Here is a 22,081-nt window from a genome sequence, read left to right on the forward strand (position 1 = left end):
TTAGTTCACAATGAAAATTGATGTTGCTATTGAAGGTTCCATTAAAAAGTGTTTAGCCATGTAGCATAGATTTTTCAAAATTATGCAATATTCGCCGGTCGGTAATGTGTTAATAGGATTCCGGTAGGTGAAGTGCTAACACTGGCCAATCTATCCATCCTGTTTATGTCTGGCAATTAAAGCGATAGACTATAATCATTAGATTGGATCTCCCTAGCAGTTAATAGATCATTATATAGGAAACAGGTCAAATTTAGAGACTAATTTCCCGAACCATTTCCTCCGAGCAAGTTGCATCTCGTTAACGAGCATGGGTAAAAGTTAATCGAGTTGTGTTTATTGCGTCCGTACATTGTTCTTCGCTATACAGTGTATTTTCAGCTGCGAACAATCGTGTAGAATTCTATGTACACAAATTTGCACACGCCCCAACACACAAACCCCAATAGCCGCGCGTTCTAATCATTAGTCCCCGCTCCGAGCCAAGCAATTTCTACCGCTATAAATTATAACGAAGGAAAGGTGTCCGCGCGCGGTGCGTCCGTAATGAGCGAGACGGAAATTCTTCATTCATCGAACGTGCAGTTCGCTTTTACACGTTACAATTAACGCCGAGACATTTCACCGACCTTCAAACTGGTCGTTGGTTCCGTATGCAACGGTCGAACTACAGTGGCGAAGAAAAGAAAGTTTAAACAGTGATGTATACGATCACCACCACAATTTTTACCAGCTGAAATTTAATTTCAATGCAGCAATGAATTTTTCATGAATATCTACGTCTTATAAAATAAAGGACGCGACAAAACTAGAAAATTAATGGTATTCGTATCTTATATTTACCATAAGACACTTTCCAGTTAGCAAATCTACTTTCTCTTCATCTGATTTTCATAAAATCTACTGTCTGCTTATTACAATGTACTTTTGACCGCTGCCCGGGTCGAACAAAATTGATTATTAACGCATTAATAAAGTATATTGATGTTATATTTTGTGGTAATTTGCAAAATTGCTTAGTTCGTAACATCAGATCGAACCAGTGCGCTGAAAACATCAATATACCTTGTTAACAAGTTGTCGATCGAGATAAAGGAATGGCGGAGATAAAGGAATAAAGGAGAATGCCCTAGATTAGAATGTTATCAAAAGTTATTAATATCCCAATGCAGAAATTCCGATTTGAATCTTTCTTTTGTTTGGCATTGTAGATTTGACACTTGGATAGTCAGTCCGTCGATCAACCACCGCAAAAATCTATCTCTAAACATGCTCCGAGAGGCTAATTGACGCGTGATTAATAATACGATCGCCTCTCGGCTAATCTGCGCGACAAACATTCTTGCACGAGAGATAAGATCCTTCATCTCGCTGGGATCTCCAGGCGGAACGGTGTTTTGGTAATCGAGGAGGGGTCTTTCTCCGGTTAGTAGGTCGAAGAAAGTAGTGGTCAGGAGTGGTTTGCCTTGGTCAACACTTGTCCGTCAGCGTAGAGATTCTACAATGGAATTCAAACACCAAAGGACTGTGGTACACTGGACAATTATTGTCGATGACGTCCATTCTGTTTTACCAATATGTATTTTCCGGCAACACGCTCCTCGGGATTCTAAACCGTCGCTCGCCGGACCAGGTAAATAACGAAGAAGTAGGTCGGGATAAGAGAGGAAACGAGTTTTTACGGAACATCATGGATAATTTCTCCTTCGATTCCATCCTTTTTATTTACAATCTACAAAAGAACAATTGCTCACAGTTCACTTTATGAGAATGTACATTTTTAATAAGATCAGTTCCTCCTGTTGTGTTCGATGGAATTAATTTTAATTGAAGGTGTCCTTGTTTAAGACGAAACTAGGGAGCTTTTGTTAGTTGTTTACGATAAATAGTATGAATGCCCTTCATTTTCATAGTGCATAAAATGAACAGAGGTAGCCCAGTGGACGATAATTATCGAAAGAAGCTCAAAATACAAATTGCGAATCGATTACGATAGATTTTGTTAGACAATGATGCTATTTATATCTTGAATAAATCTTTGAATAGAATTAGATCTCTTTAACGATACTAGAAATTTACAATGCAATTACGACGACGCTGATCGCGGCGAAGTAATTAGGACTCCGGAGTGTCCAAGCGTAACCATAACCGATTTTCCTCGTCCAACCGAGCATACACTCCTTCCCCTTTCGTTGGACGTTTTCATGCCACTGTTCAAGATCGATCTGGAAAAAGCGAAGGTACACGCGCTCGGCCGGATAACATGGTGAAAATATAATTGCCAGGGAATTGTGGCAACGAGGAAACGGGTTCATGCTAACGACGGTATCTAATCATTGTCGGGCATCGATTTCTGGTGCGTGTATTACTATAATTACGCGCCATAAGCATGACGTTCCGCGCTTTGAAAAGAAGAGCCTTGAACAGGACTCGTTAGTTATAGATACGTGTGTCTAACATGGGTTTCCGTGTGTCCTGTTTTTCGAATGATCAACTTACCGAAAAGCGTATATATTCACTTTTACTCGGTTCCGAATGTTTGTCACCTTTGTGAGAAGGAGCAAGGAGGGGAACTGGTCGACCGATGTAAATTGTTGAAGGAGATCGAGAAAAAGGAAATGCTTTTCCTGTCAAGCTGTAAACGGTAGCCATCGTTCGCTACGAAAAAGAAGAACACAGGCCCGTTTTTTTTCCAGCGGAGGCCCGACACCACAGATGGGACGGTGGCGTAAGTCCTCTCTTGGTACCAGGTTGCCGAAGGAGGTCACCCGGTCACCCAGATGAGGTTCCTTGCCCGTTGTTACCTCCGCACCTCGGCCAATGGCGTGGCACCTCATCGTCGCCGTGGCCAATCCTGTCGCCAGTTTTCGTGCCGACTGCCGACCGATCGCCGATCCGAGACCCGCGCCCGGCTTTGTGCCCAGATTTAAGCTTCTTCCTTGCTGGGCAGGATCTCCAGCCTCAGGAACGCGTGTATCCTTTTGACAGTTCTGTCGCGCGGTGACTTCTGCGTCCCGCGTTTCGTCGACTCGGTCGCCGCGAGCACAAACGAAAAAGAAAAACCCCGTCGGAGGAATAATCACGCCGAGAGGATCGCACGAGGATAGGACACGATGGCTGTGAGGTTTACCATTCTGGTGCTGTTGACCACCGCCGTCGCCATGGTGTCTTCGGCTGGATTTCTCGGTGAGCAGATCAGTTCCTCGTGATTTTTCGTCGGATCCGACAGCTCGCGAACTGTCCGCGGCGGAACACGCCTGTCAGAGGCACGTCGAACTCCTCGCACGACCGAGAAGCTCGTCAGGGTAAACAAACGCCGCGTTCTCGGCATGCCAATCGAGGCTCCTTTTGCGGAGGGTGTTTCGGTTTTCAACGCGAGGTTACTCTGCTGTTTCTACCGTGGCGTGGCGTGGCGTGGTACACTTTCCGTTAACCAGGTTTTCCGGCGGGTTCGTCGTACGACGGGATTCGAATTCGGAGACGCGAATCGTGGCTACACGTCCTAGTAAGGCGAGAAAGTACGCGCGGCCCGAAGTCTTCCTGGCGCAGATTGACGAGCTTGACACACTTCGCGCTACGTTGCGTCCGCGGCGATCGCGAATTCGAGAGAACGGTGTCAGGCCAGCGAGGGGAGATCATTTCAGAAACGACGTCGAAACTATCGATGGAAAACGCAACGATTTTTTTCATTGACTTTCGATCGACGACTTTCGTTTTGTTCCAATTTCTCTTCCTCGTGAGTTTCTCCCGAACACGTTCGTTATTTTTTCCCCCTGAACAGAAACGCTGCTCTCGTGGGACCTGCCCGCTTCTTCTGGCGGAAGATCGACCACGGCGCAGTCCCAATGCTTCTGCCAGATCTCCAATTGTCTGTGCTGCGTCGATTTGAACCTGACCACGACCATTGACCTAGGCGGCACCGCCTGCATCAATGTCAAGCAGAAGGAGCAGAACGTTTCGTTGAACTTGAGCTACGCCGACAATCCCGTACACAATGCCACGATCAAGATTGGTGAGGCATCAACTCCATGACATAGTAATCTAACACAACCGTCGTTTTCATGATAACCCGCTTGACACCAGAACTGCCAAATTTGTTTAAACGATAAACACCAGATGTTGCTTGTACAATCGTCGATATCAGATGTATTTATCAGAAACTATTCAACAATTTAATTTCTCAAATTCTTAGTCAGTTCCTAGATACAACATCCTGTATATTATACGTAACAACAAAAGTAGTCGTTCAGGAATTTCTCTTTTCAACCGTTTGGAAGTTCTAGCGTTTAAATAATGCGATCTTGGAAAGATCATTAAAAGTAAAATTCTAGACATGAAATAGGTAATTATTGAAAAGCTTCCGGATGTCAAATTTTACGTCCGGTCTTCGCTTCATTGGACACGGAAACTGTGAGTCGACAGTGCGATATGATTTGATTTGATCGACACGCTAGGCCTCGTTCAGACTGGAGAGAATTGTTTCGTCAAAGTGATCGATTTAAATGCTTCACAGCCGACGCGGCCAACAAACCAACGTGCATGAACCTTCTGTCAGATCTGGCGCAAATATGCGCGAAATTTACGTCGATAAAACAAGCGGACGCTGGTTACGACGGGTGTCTGGTGATCGAGCCTGCATTGCTGGGCACACCGCAAGCCACCTACCACATGGGATGCTTCAATTTCAATCAAGTGGTGCGGCAAATCGAAGTCTCCGCGTGAGTACGATCCCGAAAACGTTATGCGATCAGGCCCGCGCATATAATCCGTATTGGATTTCGCTTTGACGCCACACAGTCGTCCAAATCGAGAAGTTCAGTGACTTTTGGCCCGAAAACGAACTTTCTCGTATTGATATCTAATCATTGAACATGTCCATCGACCTCGGAAATGGAGAAATTAGTACAATTTAATAAATATTATAGTCGTAATAAATGTTGAAAGTCGGACATTTTAAGAAGAGTATTTTCCACGAGAAAAATTGCTTCTCTTTGATGCGATGCCCTGACGTCCCTACTTAATATTTTCTCGCGCTATTTGTTTAAAATTAAAGAGCAGATTTTTGTGATCAGAAATCGTATCTTACATTATCAATTAGGCTGCATAATATATGAAAAGTTAATGCTGGACTAAATGGCGAAAATTTAAAAAATTTTTCACAATCGGTAAGGGATATCTTTAAAGTTCTGGGAAGTCCCAGTTTCTAACAAATTGGAATATTTTTAGTACACCTTCCTCTACATAAGGAGGTCTACCAAATTGACTATTTTTTCAATGAATTTTTGTGGAAATTTCATCTCGATATCACTTATGGTTCAAAAGTTGTAACAAAAAGTCACTAAATTCCTCGATTTGGACCACTGTGCGCCATTTTCACGGTTCGAATAGTTCCCTCTTCTCCTCGGGGGGATTTGTGAGGAACGATATCGACCGTTTACCGATGAAATGGAGAAAGATGTACAGTAAAGCCTTGACTGAGAAAAATCCTCGGGTCCGTGCTGTTTTTTCGCTCTCGTGGTTCCACTATTTCTTCGTGACCTCGCCGACCTGTTCGAAAACCGTGAAATCTGTACCCTGATCGAAACGATTTCTTCCGCAGCATCACCGAGACCACAGAGACAGCTGAAAGCACGGAAGAGGAAGACTCTCTGAACACCGAGGAGCTGATAGCAGCGGTGACCGCTAGCGCCGAACAAGGTATAGCTCTCTTCTCGCAATGGTTGGGCTTGAACTTGAACCCGAAGCTGAACTTGACCAACAAGAACAAAAATCAACCGGTGAACCAGCAACGCGCCGACGTGCCCACGACATCTAGATCCGCTCGTACACACTGGGACCAGGAGAAGAACAACGACGAACGATTCAAACAGTTGCTCAGCGCGCAGGACAACGTCCTGAAAGGATCAGCGATGATCGGTCGATCGATCGGGGCGGAAACGACGTTCGTTTACTCGAAGCCGTCCGAGTTGCTGGCCGAGAAGAGTTCAGGCGACAAAAGGGTTCCGGATGTCGTTTCCGAGCACCTAGCCGTAGTGCCGAAAGAGTCCAGACGAGGTGGCCGAGCGTACAACATTCACCAGCACGTAAACGAGATCTGAGAACGCTCGTTTCTCCGGTTCGACGCGATCGGTCGAGAATTGAAATTTCTAATGTTCGTAGAATTTAGGGTACTGCACGTAGACTGTATTACCATGATGCGTTAGGAAGGTTTATCTATTATTTTTGTTGTATCTTTCTCTCTGCTATTCATTCCCGACTATTATTTATCCAATGATTCAATGTGCAACCATTTGGACACACAGCGGTCTGTCCTTTTTAGCGAACAACTCGTGAATAGATTGCTGAGTATATTTTTTAATGAACAAAATCGATCGTAACGGTTAAAGAACATTGTTCGATAAAGTATTAGATCCGAGAGACTTGTTCAACGATAGACCACTGCGTGCGTTAGAGAGCTTAAGGATCGTCGTTCATATATTTCAAGGAGGCTAGGTGAAGTGTGCCCGCATCAGCTCCGACAGAATGATCTCTCGCAATTGTGATCGTCCGTTTTCTTCGTCAAGCTTCTTTTATTCGATGCAGGAACGATCCCTGTCTCGTTCTATCGACTGGAAACGCTTGACCTTCTGTAACGACTGTGTTACGGAAAACGCGCGAGAAAAAAAAAACGGCTACGGCCGATTGGGAAGGATGTGGGCAATGCGTTCTATAGGTCGGGGGGGGGGGGGACACGGGACTCCATTATACGATCTATTTTATTTGCATTCGAGCCCGCATAGCAAATAGAAAATACAGTAACATTATCAAGTCCTTTGCATGCGTATGCGATAACATTGCGTCGCGCTCGCACGCTCGCCAGCGAATACACGTACGCGAACGTTGTCGACGGAGTTTCCGATGTTCAGTCCGGGGAGGAGGTATAGTCTGCCACGCATATACAGAAACGATCGGACACGATCGAACTCGCATGGTCGAACGATATCGACTGGAATCCTCTCTCAGTCGAACGAGCGCAAACAGAGTAAATTAAGTTCCTTCTGATGGAATATCGTCGAAAACGTAACCGTGGACCAATCGTTTGATAAAGAAAATTTACGCAAACCAATCGTTGTAAACCACCAATCATTGTAACATCGTCGTAACATGGAGGATGATAATTAATAAAGCCAAAAAGACAACAGTTCGATCCGTCTTCGTCCATCCAGTCCTCTCTTTCGATGAATCGTAGTTGTCGGAGGGGGCGGCGTGCGCGTCGTTTCTAGCGCCGTTCAACGCGCATCTCAAATTTCGAGTGATTAATTCTAACTTAATTAACGTCGCCTCGATCCATGGAAGACAAAGAAAGTTGCTGCAAACGCGTTCTTCGTCCGCGATGCCGACTCCTCCTGTTGGAGGATAGAAGGAGAGAAACAGAAAGGTCGCGAGCGTAATTCGACGCTCGAAAACGAAAAGGAAAAGTGCCTCGTTGTTAGAATTAATTCCTCCGCGCGAGCGATATCGTCGCAGGGAACGCGACACCTTAAATCTAATCTAATGATTAACCGCTCGTTACGTTAGCATCTTTTTCGCCTTTTAAAAGTCGATATAAGAAATATATAATTGTATACTTATTATATATATATATATCTCACCATATGTATATATATATTTTTTTCTCCGATTATACGTATATCTATAAAATAAACAAAAGAATCGAGTGGATTGAAAAGTTTATCTCGAAATGAAATATTACACATGGACTAGATACTAATAACATTTCTCGCCTTAAATTAAACGCGCTCTCGCTCTCATTCCGTCAAAATATATATGTATAGTTCTATAGATATGCACTGTTTCCATCGTCTTTCTCATCCCGTCGCAATCGTCTCGTAGTAAAAATATTTATTTGGACTTCATCTTTGGGCGATCATCGTTACATTCTATGCGGTAGTTAAAAAATAATTCGATTCTCACTCACGGCAACGTGGAAAACTTTGGCCGGTCCTGTTGCGCGCCTCCCGATTCGATCAGGCCATTCGAGGTTTACAGAATTCCGGTTGATCCGCCACGATCGACCGTTCGGATTGGTTGATATTTCGCTCTCGCACAGTTCCTTTCCATTTGTTCGATCCTTGCTTTACAAAAATAAATCTGTTTAGTTGCTAAACCACGGCGGAGGTCACCGATCGTCCCTCATCCGCGTCCGTTTCATTCGATTCGATATCGCGATATCGTTTATTAAAATATAGATCATTTGCTCGAGAACAGTCTAAACATTCGATTATTATCTCGAATAATACATCGTTTCGTTTGTAAAAGTCGATACATGAGAGGGAGTACGAATTCCGGATCTTTCACACGATCCGTTTGCTATCTCCCGAATTCCAAGAAATGATACATCAGTCGCAAATGTATCGAATCGATACATTAAATCGCAAAAACCACCTTCTCGACCCACCTTATGCGTCCGCAATCGGAACCGAATGCACTACTGTTAGTGACTTCGAAGATTACTAGAGAGAATGATTAAAAGTTATCGATAAATACGGCAGTACATCGATTACAAATACACATACCAGATTATAGGGTTACATCGAATTTTGATTCATTTATACCTGCTCGTTCCTCGCCTCCGTCCGAGCGACGAGCATTGAAATCACTAGTAGGTAGGCAGAGAAACTTCTGTTCAATTTATGGCGTCGAACCATCGCGATCGTCGTTGTTATCGAGACGCAACGATAACGATATTCTACCTGTTGAATTTTGAACATCGAATTGATTGGATTATACTCTATATATGCACGTGTAACGCATTAGCACTGAGCCTTCATCGGCGATTCCCATCGCTGTCGAAACAAGGATGGTGCTCAACGAATTGTCAAAATTGTTACCACGGAAGAAAAACAACTTTCTCGACATATTGATGATGAACACGCGTACAAATGAAACGATTCTGAACTAGAAACATCCCCGTCGTAATCGAGAACAACCTGCGGAAGCCGGTCCAGCTTGTTGCGGTGCTATGCGGACGCAGTCCCGCTCTTATTATTGCCAGCAATAATAAACGATATTGCTCACTGGTGGACAGCATCTGCAAAGCACATGCCATTGCACTTGTTAAAGTCGGAGGTAGCACGCCTTCGCGCGGAATGTGGGTGTAAACGAACACTAGTTCACTGGACTTGTTGACGAGGCGCCGCAGGAGCCACAGGTGGTAGGGTCAAGGAATCCCTTTTCTTTTTATTCACGCGCCGACCGACGTGTAGGACCACGTCCCCAGCTTTCACGGATTTGAACTCGGCGATTGCTTCGGCGTGCGTCATCCCGTGAAGAGGTTTCGAATTTATGGATAAAATTTCGTCCCCTGAAACAATATGTGTCCGTTGTTATTTATTTCTTAGTTGATGTAATCACATTTGAGAGTGTGGGGTTAACGAAGAGCCAGTTGTACCTTCTTTAACAGTGCCAAGATCAGCAGCCTGCCCATTCGGGAAGACAGTCTTCACGTAAATCCCCATGGTCCCTCGGGGACTATCCGTGCCGCCTACGATACTAAAACCGAGTCCCTTGTGGCCAGGACCCTTATAGAATCTGGCAGTTAGTATTGTGAATGACGCGCCACCCTTGCCTGGCCTTGGCAGGGTGCAGAACCTCGACTCTTCACCCTCGCCAGCTTCGTCGATGTCTTCGAGTTCCGAGTCGGTATTCAGGCCTTCGTCCGTGTCTTGTGTACCCTGCAAAGACACGTGTCGCGGGGTCAGTCATCGATCACCATAAAACAAATCTTATGCTCGCTATTCTAAAAAAGTTTACAGGATGTCTTCTATAAAACACGTGGAAGCTTCTCCGTGGCAGATTGCAGAGGACTTATTGTTAGAAAGGAGACATCGAAGTTGAGTTACGTCGCCATTTTTTAGGCATTTCCGGTAGTGTAATTGAAAAATATTTTAGACAAGAGAAGGACGAAGGTACGATTTTACAATTTTTAATTTGCTAAACGAACGTTTGCAGGAAGCTGTTGTTACAAGCATTGTTATGAAAATCCTTAATTCTATGTCGAGATTTGGATACGTGTTTTATAAATGAGAGTTCGTAATTTTTTTGCAAGATTTGAAAAGCGTCCAAGCGAACCTCAACCGGGTCGGTATTCTTTGTTTTGCGCCCCAAATCCAGTTGCGCCCGTAGCGAGCGCCTCTTTCGCCACGCGCCCTCGTTACGGCACTGTCCAAAACATATGGTGCCATTTAAAAAAGTCAAGGTGACCTTTACTTATTTACGTAAAAAGCATTTTTTCAGATTTAAGAATATGCGAACATGTAGCTCACCAAGTACTGAGAAACCTTTGTCTAACAATAAAACATTTTTTAATTGCACTACTGGAAATGCCTAAAAAATGGTGACATAACTTAACGGACACACCCTGTATAAAGTCAGTCTAATAATTGATGGCACACACTTTAAACCAGACTGACTTTTTCATAAATGGATCAAACGACTTCAGTATTTCTGTCAAGCGATATGGATTAGTTTATTAGATGACATGTAATGAAAATTTTCGAACAATTGCATTCATTGCGATCGGGCTTGTAACAAAAATGTTTAAAAATATGTTTTGTGGATTCATATAAGTTATGTACACAAGCTGAGAAATCGTTTCTCTGTAAGTTTATACAGATACAGTAAGGAGCATAACTGAGTCAACATACTTTTTATTTATGAATGGACCAAACGACTTCAATTTCTCTGTAAGGCTAGAGGAATTAGTTTAGTAAATGACGTGTAAAAAATATTTCGAAAAAATGCATTTGGTCGGAATTGCGAAAAAAAATAGTAAAAATCAATTTTAAAGCATTCTTTCAAGAGAAATTGAAGTCGTTTGGACAATTCGTAAAAAAGTTATTCCGATTTAAAGTATGTTGAATCAGTGATGCTCGTTAGTGTATAAACCGACTTACTTGCCAAGTCTTCAAACCGGAACCGGAGGAGCTAGGAATGTTGGCGACGCTTCTGCTATTCAATCTCCTCGTTGTTTTCTTCCCAGGACTCTTTTCAGCGCCCAAACTGGATGGGCCGTCCTCTTTGCTCATGCAACCGGATCCAGACCCGTTCGTGTAAGTGCTGACCTGTCCGCCGACTTTGAAGTCCGTCACCCTCTTCCTGGGCGTCACCCTCGGTATATGGATCTCGTCGAACGCGGGTTCAGACTGATTCCGAGCCTTGCCATTTTTCTGGAAGTGGACATTTTCATACGAGTGATGATCTCTCGTCTCGGAGTTGCTCCTCGCCAGATGCCTGTCCGATTGCGGGCTAGTTACCGCCGACGATATCTCCGACCTGTGGCCCCGTTGGTAGCGAACGTTCTCGTACGAGTGATCGTGCTGTCTGGCAGCATCGCGGTTTTCCGAATTGCTGCGTTGTAACACGCCCCTGGATCTAGGGAAGCAGCCCGGCGACGAGCTGCCTGCGTACACCACGTTCTCGTAGATATCCTTGTGGCTGTGATCGTGGCTGAGGACAGGCGAGTCGTAGGCGCTGCTGTTCTGCGAGTACGAGAACGTCTTGTTGCTGTTGGTCACAGTGCTGTTGCAATTCGGAGAGTTCGGCACGCTGGTCTCCGCCAAGGTTTCCAGGTTGTCGTGGTACGGATACGGTGGCAAAGACGTTGGCTCGCTGGAATCGTAGCCGTCGCCGTCGAAGTTCTGACTGGACGACGAGGTCAACGGACTGGGCACGTAGAAGTTCGACGCGTTGTCCTTCTGCGAGAATACTTCGGTCACGCTCAGAGCCTTTCTCTTCCTGATCCCAGCGTTTATCTTACTGAACTTGCTCCGGAGGACGTTTTGAATGTCCGCTATACCCTTGGTAGTGCCTAAACATTCACCAAGAACATCGACGATTAACTTAATTATTGCTCGCCTTTTGCAATTGGTAATTCGAGCGTCTTACCTGGTAGTCTTAAAGAGCTGGTCTGCAACAGCTTCTTCGGGGAATTGCCATCTTGAAGGCTCTTCGCAGCCGGCGAGGACTCTCTGCTGGCTGGACTGGATCTCACCGCTTGAATAACCCCCTGGGTCGTTCCGCCTTGTATCAAAGCCTCTTGCGGCTCAGACGTTTCCTGCACGGAACACCTCCTCCTCAGCTTCCTCCATCGTTGGCTGATGCTCTTATTCCATAGAGTCAAGTCTGCAGGAATACAGAGGCAAAAAAGTCCCGGATGAGTCAGAGATCGCAGGATATCCTCCTATCTCTTCCAGCGTGCTCGAAGGGGAAAAGGGAGGGGAAGAATGGCCGCTTTCGATCGTCGGGCTAAACGATAGGAAGCGCTTATCCAGTCGTCGAGGAGACGACGTGTTGTTATTTACCGAAGATAAAGTCAGGTCTTGAAGGAAAGGAGAAGAAGGAAAGAGAAGGAGACATGCAGAGGCTGCATCAATAACGATATCGCATCGTCGGATCTTTAAAAACGTTCCAGAAATGTTTTGTCGGATGATTACAATTCAATATAGTCTCCATGTTGTTGTTCAGAAGTCCACGTGGCCGCGAGAGACAAGGCAGCGATCGAGTCTTATTGCTCCCGTCACCGCGCGGGTCGTTCGAAGGTTCGTGGCCCGTCCACTTCCTCTTCCTCTTCCGTTTCGCAGGGTGGCTCCGATGACGTTGCGGGGAACACGCTCATAACCGCCTCGACGATTTCGACTTTCCTCGATGACGGTGGAAAGCCAGCCGCATGAATTATTGATAGACGCCGGTGACGAACGCGGTCGCGGGGTCACCGAGGTTGCACTTGACGTTAATTCGGCCAATTACGATTGCAACTGCGTGTCGTTTCTTCCACGTTGCGAGCAGGAGCGTTCCAAGACGACGCATGCTGACAGACGTGTCACGGAAGGGACGACGAGGACGATGACGATGACGACGACGACGAGGGGGCCGAAAAACCGGGTGTCAGCTTGTCGTTGCCCTCGCCGATTGTTACGGACGCACTGGGGCGTCGGTGGCGGCTGCACTCGCCATTATCCAGAGTTACAGTCATCTTGCAAAATGCACTTTCACTTCTCGACGTATCTCCGGATGCGCCCGGCTTCGCGAGGCCTTTTTCGTTCCGCGCCGGACGTTACACGCTCTTTCCTCTGATCGTGAACGTTCGTTAAACTCTTTTTCCCCCTGTATCGGTTTCTCAATCGTTAACTCATCGACGAGAGAACGATGGTCGTTCCTATTTTTGCGGGAATGTTTTCATTCAAACGCTCCGAATACAAATGTACCGTGCTCCGGAGAAGACCGCGCGAAGGACGGCGCACCTCCCTCGCAGTGTGACGTTTCATCCCCGGTCGGTTCCGCGAATTGAAATACCGAACTTGTTTAATGGAATCGAAACCCCTGGTGAATGCTCAACAGTCTCTCCGGCTCGGTCGGGCGACGTCGAATAGCTCTGTTCATTATCGGTTTCGTTGTTGCGGAATAACGATCCGCCCGAGCCAAGCGAGACCGATATTTCGAGGCGGAAACCGCCCGTCCACCGTGGCGTTAATTAAAATTTGCCAGCATCGGCGAGAGCTTCATGTAAATCAGTATCGATTGCACGGAAAACGGGGATTTTACCTCGAGCAGGTCGACCGTGAGCGCGCCAAGGACAATTCGGCGTTCCTTGTAAATCGTCGGCCGATCATCTGTTTTGATGTTTCGACGAACGTCCTTTTCGCGGCTCTTACAGCATGAACCTCGTGAACTTATATCCGTCCGGGTGCACGAGCAGTTGCAACTCGAATCGAAGCATCTCCATGTAAAAGTAAACGTATCCGACGACGTACGCCAGCATTATCGAGGTCGATGCAGTAGCGACGATTCTTCGGACCGAACCGGATAACAAAACGGAGAAAAGAATACTGATAAAAGAAGAAAGAAGTATCGGGAAAATTCGGAAAATTCAGCCACGCGACGCACGGTCGAACTGTGATTTCGGAAACAGGGGAGTCCACACTCTACGCGGTCCCGACATCAACTGAAAGACTGGAGGTTTACGGTTCGCCGTGTGCGTAAGGCATTACGTGCGTGTGCGTAACAGAGGCTACACACGTGTGCGGGGCTACGTACCTGTGCATACAGGGTGACGCGCGAGAAACCGTCCAACGGTTCGCATCCCTCGTACACAATTTTCGTGATACGAATTCCTCGCATAACTACCGACCGACACGTGAGGAATTCCTTTCCTCGCGATATCCTTTACGTCCTGCCGCGACAGGCCCCGTCCACGCATAGCTTTCGCCCGGTCGACTCGCCTTCGAGCAATTACGGGCGGCAATGACAAATTAATTGCCTACATTTTCCCGTAGTAATGCTTTCACGGCTGCCAACTAGCTAATTATAAGAAACAATTTCCTCTGATTTATCAAACGTGGAGGATATTTTAGAGAGCTCCATGTGATATGCTACTGTCACCGTAAACATGGCGTAAATACTTAATAAATTGGCGTGTAACCCGCTACAGTAGGTCAACGCGTCACACTTTAATATTACAAACACAATTACTTTCGTTGTAATGGGATTTGTGCAGCTGCAACAAAGACCATTTCGAAAAATGTACTCCGTATGGATTTAACGAACAATTCTCCCGCTGGAACGCTATTCGAGCAAGAACCGTTTCGCTTTACTTCATATCTGAAGCACTCCCGCTCCATTTTACCCGCATATCGGATTCGTGTCCGTCTCGAATGAACGTTTTAAAGGAAAACCGGAACCCGGTCGATCAATTTTACTTCCCGGTTCACCGGGTATGTCACCAGCGTCGTAGACCGATTGTGTACTGATTGTGGGAACCCTTCGACGTGTGTTGGTGAACGTGTCCTCTCTCTCTCTCTCTCTCGTTCTCTTTCAGTTACATGCGTACACAAAGGTAACGATACTTGCGCGTGTGTGTGCCTATTAGTGTGCATCACGGCTGCGTGCACACCCTACATGCAATTCTACTCGTGCGCCTCATGGTCAGGGCGGGACGCATTATTTTCTGCAATAATGCGAATGAGTGTTCTTTGTGCGCGGGTTCTGCACGAAGGTGGACACGCGTGTGGCCAGGAACCCAAGATTTTCGAGCCACGCTGCCAACTGCGTCGCAGTAGAGAGAGAAGGACAGGTGAGGCGAACGAAGAAAGGGGAAATAATGACAGAGAGTTCAATAATCTGTCCCGTACCCCGAATCGCCGGCACTCGATCCTTTGCATATTGTTTTTCGTAACGGTACCCCCGATTTTCCATAATTCGCACGAGCCGAGACCTAGATTGAAAGCCGAGATTGATCCTGGGAACACGATGTAATAAGACTTGTGTCCTCCAATCGTTCCGATCCATGGGAGCATATGGTAAACCCTCCCGCCCGTCGCTACCGTTCAGCTGTAAACGATCGTTCCTTTTGTTCCGTTCGAACAAAAACGAAGCAAATCCAGTGGGTTTGTTTTTCTTTGTGGATCTCTCTTTTATTGTAGCCACGAAAGAACGAAAGCGTCGAATGTTTTTCAACTGTGACTTTATATTTTTGACGATTTCATGGCAATCGTACTTGCTGAATCCGTTGAAATTCTTCCGTCTACGAACCTTCGCGTTCCAACCTATTTTCTACACTCCCGGACAAAAAGATAGCACATCGTCTATTTTTTCTCATTTGGTAGAACAAACTGAAGAAAATGAGTATTTTAATATGTCAACATATTCTGACATGCCTCTATATATGTATAATGTGCTGTATATCATCGACAATATTTACTTCAACAGAATTCTAGAAATGGAAATATTTTCTTGCAATTTGGAAATATTGTCGAATTAAAAAAATGTATTCAACATGAGTGGGAGCAATTAAAGCAAAAACCATTAAAAAGCTCTATAAATCTTTGCCAAAGAGAATAATGGCTGTTATTAAATGTCAAGGAGGAGCCACGAAATATTAAGCATTAATTGTCATTCGTTGATTTACTGTTATACATAATTTTAAGTTAAATGTGCTATCATTTTGTCACACCATATTTCCTTAACAATTCTTTTTTTTTTAATAAAATTGTACACACTGGCGAAATTCAATTCAATTTCATTTGTGTCTGTTTATAGCGATATTTTGCAAGAATGTGTAAAAATAAAACCTTGGTTGTAATGTTAAATGAATAAATATTATGTTAATTTTAAAGTGTCCTATCTTTTTGTCCCGGAGTGTAAACATTTCGATTAGAAATGACTGTAATTTTTTTGTATTTTCTGGTCGAGAAATGTGTATTTTATTTAATGGATGTACATATTCATTACATCCTTCCGTTTCGTCATCGGAAAGAGGACCATGATCCTCCTTCGCGCGGCACGCGAGTGCTACCTTTTAAAGTGATTTTCTCAGGCAGCAAAAATGCAACAGCGGCGACTAGTGAACGTAGATTTTCCAAGGTTTCAGTTATTCGCGAGTTTACACGAGCAGGGAATGTCGATGAATTCCATCCATCATTCCTGCTTGACCTATATCCCATTAAGACCTTTCGGCCTGGATTACGCGTGCGCTGGACACAATATCAAAGCAGGATGTTTCCAAATTCAGCACCGGTCGCAAAAATCACCTGTTCGATAAATTTGTACTTTTCCTTTGCGCTCTGACAAACCAATGCTTATATATTTTAAATCATTCTTTGCGCTCTGACGACCAATACTTATTTATTTCGATAGAATCTGAAAACCGTTCTTCCATTTCGAAAAAGTTCCATTTTACGAATTTCTTGTGCGGTAACTGTAAAAGCAATGCAAACATTTCTTACGCAACATGACTCTACAGACTTCCCCAACACAACACAAGTATATGATTTCATATAGCATTATAAATATTTAAACATTTTACATAACACTCGGTGAGCGAGCGACACACACGTTAGGATATTCCTCTATTTATTTTCAAAAATGAACGCCTGCGGAAAAATGTAGCTATACCACGTAACAGACCCGGTATTCGCTGTACGCTTTGTAGAAACATTCGTCTAGATTCTGCGAGTAAAGCGAGAAAAATCCAGTTTTCTCTACGAAATTGAATGTTTTAGGAGTTGAAGGTGATAGAAAAAGTACTACGTGTACAGTACTCGCGCACTAGGTTTTGGAACGCAAAAAAAGTTACAAATTGTTAGACAGTGTGTTATCGACGATCTGTAGCCGCGATCAAAATGACGCATAGGCGGCAACGCAGTCTGGCATGCAGAATCAGCGAGGCGCGGCGTGTATGGGATAAACAAGACGGTTTACATAATAAGTGTGGACGGTTTTGATATTCTTTCCTCGAGGAGAAAAGAATTATCGCAGCTGGCACCGTGTTAGCTCATCTTATGCGCTTAGATCGACTTTGTCATGGTTACCATCCCAGCTTAAATACCATTGATATTTTCTTGTGTTCATTGCGTGCTGTCAACAAAGTAATTGATTAAAAATAAGAACCCCGTTGTTTTATAAACATGCGCCTTTCCGCGTTGACATTTCAGAAACTTTTCTCCAATATGTATAAACGTAGAGGCTATCAACTTCATTCTGACATTTTCAAGCCATTTCCGCAGAAATTGTATTATTTACCATAATTTGTCTTGTTAGACAGCGAATATTTATGCAAATGCATATTTTACCACGTTTTTATTAGCTCGCTTTCTTGTCTGTCTGTTTGTCCGTTCGGTACAAATTTTTAAAGTGATTCTATACTAACTTCCCGATGAGCTAGAGAATTGAAATTTTAAACATAGCTCGGAACTGGATGACAATTCAACATTTTAAAAATTTTTTTTAAAAAAGCCTATGAGTTTAGGAGATTAGAACTATTAAATTTAACCGTTACACCTCCCCGCACGACGCTCGGTAGTACGTTATCGCGTTCAGCGATCCCCACACCCCGTACAGGTTAGGAATCTGTAACAGCTCCATTAGAGTCAATGAAAAGTATAATGCCATTGCGCATCGAACCTCTGCAATGACGTAAACGAGTTGTGTAGAATACATTCCCCAGACATTCAGCTTCGAATAAAAAATGTAGAAGCGTGGAATTAATGAGACCTCCTCGTGCGTGCGAATGTGCGCGAATGACGCGATTGTCATGCGACGATTGTTTGCAAAATGAAAATCGGAACAGATCGGACTGAGCAGCGAGGGAACAGGAACGCGTGACGCGGCAACCGTACACCTTTTAACACGTATAGTATTAGGGACGGTCTAGTTAGAGCTGTCAGAGTGCTCTAAACTATTGTTCAAAGTAACCTGAGAACTGGAGAAATTCGAAAATGCTAGCTTAAAGAATCGCGGTGCTTCGCCTGCATAATTAACAATTAAGAGTAAAGGTATATTAAACATTTTTCTCATGTGGAACAATACCGACTGTGACTTCCGGTTCTCCCAAGAAATAATAACGGAACGATATACAGTAGTGTCTCGATGTATGTGAAAATTTCGGGACTGAAATGTCACTTATATCGTGTAGGGAGACTACTCGTTGACCTCTTACTTCTTGCCATCAGCGTCGAACGGAGGAGAAGATAGCAAGTGAATAAATCGTCGAAAACAGAGTTTCATTTTTAATTATTTGTTCATGAAACTACGGTGCTGTTGTACATGTACACAGTGCAGTGTACATCACTTTCACATACATCGAGACATTACTGTACTTCGTTCTTTGTACTTCAGTTCAATAAGCATAAATGAACAAATACATATACGTACATACAATTCTAAATTACACGTAATTGAAACTGTTCGTTGTCGTCTGAAGCTTGATATTAATACTACAGAAACAATTAGAAGACACGTGATCATCCGGAAGGCTTAACTAAATCGAGCGCGACTCGCCCGTTGATCTCTGTCGTGCGAACACCTACCGTGCAAAAGGTTTTAAGCGACACGCGACATGGCGTTTAGCAACCACACGTGCTTTGCAACTATTTTTGCATCGTGATGCCCGATAATAATGGACTTTCCCCCATAAATACTCCCACGGCAAGTGGCGCGAACCCATGGAAAAACAGCGGTGTTTCTAGACGACGACGATCGTCGGACGATAGGAACGGTTTAAAGACACACGTACCGCGGCGGCATACGCACACGTGCGATCTAAAGGGAGTGTAATGCTTGTGTGTTGGTAGCGCGAGGCGCGGAGCACGTGCGTGAACGCGCATGAATACGTAGGAGGGAATACACGCGAGTGTTTCGGTGACTAACTGACACGCTGTGCGTGAGGTCAAGCCGAGAGAATGTTTCTTTCTATAGCTCATTGTGTCTCGGTATGCTTTCTGGCACTATCGTTTGTTGTTCCGCTGCTATCAACTTTTAGCGAGGTTATTCAATTCAGCCGGGTATGCAGCAGCAGATTCTACAGTGCTGGACAAAACTATCAGTTTTTTCGTGTGTTTCTACATTTCGCATATTTTTGAACGAAAAACATTGTACATTTTATAAATCCTGTCTTTTGTTTACCATTCCGAGAACGGCGCGGTCGATGAGGTCACAAAAAGATAGTATACCTACACGATCTATGTCGGAGCACGGCCCCGAGTGTCCAGCTTACAATTAGACCAAGAGTATACTCTATTTTGGTTTAGCCAACATGCTAATGAAGCCGAGCTCTCGAGACTTTCTCACCACATATTGGCCCAGCTAAAAAAGTTGTAAAACTCAATTTTCACTATTGTTTTTTCACAATTCCGTCCAAATGCGTTTCTCCAACATATTTTTTACACATAATTTACTAAACTAATTCTTTTAGTCTTACAGAGAAATTGAAGTCGTTTGGTCCCTTCATAAAAAAGTTGTTCCGATTTAAAGTGTGTGGAATCAGTTATGCTCCTTGCCGTATAAATGCGTGGCACGTGTTCTAAAAACCTGGTAACGTTCCTGCCGATTTCCCTCAGACCTATTCCCTCGTAAAGCAGTCCATAATGGTTGCGTTTCACCGCAACGTTACAAGATGGCATCGGCCGCCGTCATTTTACGAACATTACAACAAAGCTATCGGCATGTATGAAATAGATCAGCGCGAGTCATCAACCTAGAAATGAACCATTGCCTCGGATGTGCTCCGATATGGAGCACGCGCGAGATTAATCTTGTTTGCGTGAATCGATGTAGTACAAAGCGGTGATTAGATTCCGCAAAATACCGAGCGGAATGACGGTTCGTCGCGGCGCGGCGGCGTGGCTGGTGCATTCTTCATATACACTACGTCAACGCGGAGCGAAGCCGAAGACGTGTATTCAAACAAGTGGACGTGCCGAGCGAAGTGAGGAGGGCGGTAAAAGACAGAATGGGAAAATGCAAGGGATGGTGGAGAGGAGAGGGACTGGGACATGGCGGGAAAGAGGGAAAGCGGGAAAAGGGAAGCTTGTAGACATGTATACAGTCAGAGTTGGGAACGCGTAGACTGCTGCCTGCGAGGAATGCGTAAACGGTAGAACCGTTTTGTAAGTGGCGAGAGAGAAAATGTGCTTGGTGGCTGAATGCACTCGAGAGACGCCGATGAAAAACTCTGAGAGTTCCTCGACGCCGACCGGTTAAACGATTTCGACAAAAACCGCGAATACCGCGCCCTGTCTACACAATTTTCTTCGTTGTCATCTTCTTCTTGTGTTCCTCTTCTCCGGAACACTCCGCGCTCGGCTCCAGCGTACGCCCCGTTTTTAATTATTCCCCGACTGTGTGCAGGAGCTGACGGTCGCAGGCGGCCTCTCAGACTTCTTTTCGCCAGCTACCGACTCGTTTCGCAATTTGCGTAGCCCTTGCGTTTATCGCGGGACGCTGCGTCTGAAATTACCAGGGGGCGTTCCACCGGCTTCCGGTCCCATTCGGAACACGCCGCCGATGCCTTTAGAACACGACTGATTCGCGGATCGTTGCTGGCCTTTTTCGCGTTTTCTGCAAGGTCAATGACGCTCGCAATTAGCATCTGGAACATTGACTTCGTCGTTGATTACACATACTGTACTATCGTGTGTCGCGATCGCGCGATGCCTCCACATCTTCGCGTCGCAGCACAGCGGGACAAAGACCCAATCTAGGTGGGAAAAAATCAAAACCCGTTTTACGTTGTTTACATACGCCTAAATATTTACTTGAAACTTGACTTTATAGTGTTTTAAAGATCATACGAAGGTCAACTTCATTTTCTTTAATGAAATGATGTATGAAGACGCGTGATTCACCAGCCGCAAGAATAATTCCACGAATGTTTAGAAATATGGTATTGGAACGATCTGTACGCGAAATCAACTGCACGTAAGCCAGTGAACTAGAACGTGAATTATACCAATAGAACCTTGGAACGCGAGCTGAATGGTCGACGTGAAACGCAGCGTTGGTATCGACAGCAAAAACACAGGGACAGAAAGAAGTCAATTTGCAGGCGCATTATGCGAACGACATGCAGTCTCCACATCGATGTCACCCGTGCAGCCGCCAGTTTTGTCACTGGTGTGAATAGTACGGAACGTGTTCGCGGAATAATCGGCTAACTGTATGCAGACAATGGCGGAGGCCACTCGGTACGCATCGTTGACTCCAATTATGCAAGGAGTTCTCAACTTGGCACCGCTGCCGCTACTGTCCTGTTACACGAACACGTTCGCGTAATGGGCATATCGAACCTTGTCTCGGGCCCTCCAATATTCGACACATTAAGCGGTCATTCTGGCTTTTTATGTTCAAACAATCGATTTTTTTTTTTGCGTCTTCTTTAACAGTCTATTTACGGGACCCTTCAAAGTAAAGGATTATTGATAAAAATCGCTAGTTACCTGAATATATACATTTCTGTTATTTTTATAAACCGAGGCAAAATAATCACTTTTGCGTGATATGTATCAAATTCTCGCTGCCATCAATTGTTTCGTTGCCTATCTTCACTGATCGAATGTTTTATTAGAGAAGTTCTTGTGTCGGATGCGCGCGAACAATATTTTGAAAATTTATCCGCCCTCGCATCAAAGTAGGACTGCGAACAATTAACCGAGACGCTTGAAAGCGTTACGTTCAACGCAAAAAAGAGGAGGATTTCCGTTCCATAGTCATCGGGCGATCGTACTTATACGTCCGAAAGAGAACACCGTAAAACTTTTTCATTGTTCCT

At 44.8% G+C, this 22,081-nt stretch overlaps 2 protein-coding genes across 2 annotated transcripts in view; one reads left to right on the top strand and one right to left on the bottom strand.

The window, feature by feature from the left end:
- Nucleotides 1–2,857: 2,857 nt before the first annotated feature.
- LOC143207178 (uncharacterized) lies at nucleotides 2,858–7,180 on the top strand. Its single transcript, XM_076420342.1, has 4 exons — nucleotides 2,858–3,186; nucleotides 3,782–4,012; nucleotides 4,514–4,718; nucleotides 5,600–7,180. The coding sequence occupies exons 1-4, from the start codon at nucleotides 3,114–3,116 to the stop codon at nucleotides 6,096–6,098; spliced, it is 1,008 nt and encodes a 335-aa protein (XP_076276457.1). The 5' UTR covers nucleotides 2,858–3,113; the 3' UTR covers nucleotides 6,099–7,180.
- Nucleotides 6,169–22,081, bottom strand: part of LOC143207168 (uncharacterized) — a 30,417-nt gene continuing 14,504 nt past the window's right edge. Inside the window, exons 3-6 of the mRNA XM_076420330.1 lie at nucleotides 11,926–12,162; nucleotides 10,935–11,848; nucleotides 9,431–9,713; nucleotides 6,169–9,343 (exon numbers count right to left, since the gene is read on the bottom strand). Of these exons, the coding sequence (XP_076276445.1) occupies nucleotides 9,153–9,343; nucleotides 9,431–9,713; nucleotides 10,935–11,848; nucleotides 11,926–12,162 (1,625 nt within the window). The 3' untranslated portion in view covers nucleotides 6,169–9,152. The remainder of the gene's footprint in view (nucleotides 9,344–9,430; nucleotides 9,714–10,934; nucleotides 11,849–11,925; nucleotides 12,163–22,081) is intronic.

Source organism: Lasioglossum baleicum, chromosome 3, assembly GCF_051020765.1.
Source record: "Lasioglossum baleicum chromosome 3, iyLasBale1, whole genome shotgun sequence".
NCBI classification, from domain to species: domain Eukaryota; kingdom Metazoa; phylum Arthropoda; class Insecta; order Hymenoptera; family Halictidae; genus Lasioglossum; species Lasioglossum baleicum.

Bases quoted from the DNA above. Each gene is read 5' to 3' on its own strand.
- LOC143207178 (XM_076420342.1), top strand. From the start codon at position 3,114: ATGGCTGTGAGGTTTACCATTCTGGTGCTGTTGACCACCGCCGTCGCC. The intron at 3,187-3,781 runs GTGAGCAGATCA...CCCCCTGAACAG, and splicing joins GTCTTCGGCTGGATTTCTCG to AAACGCTGCTCTCGTGGGAC. The intron at 4,719-5,599 runs GTGAGTACGATC...TTTCTTCCGCAG, and splicing joins CGGCAAATCGAAGTCTCCGC to CATCACCGAGACCACAGAGA.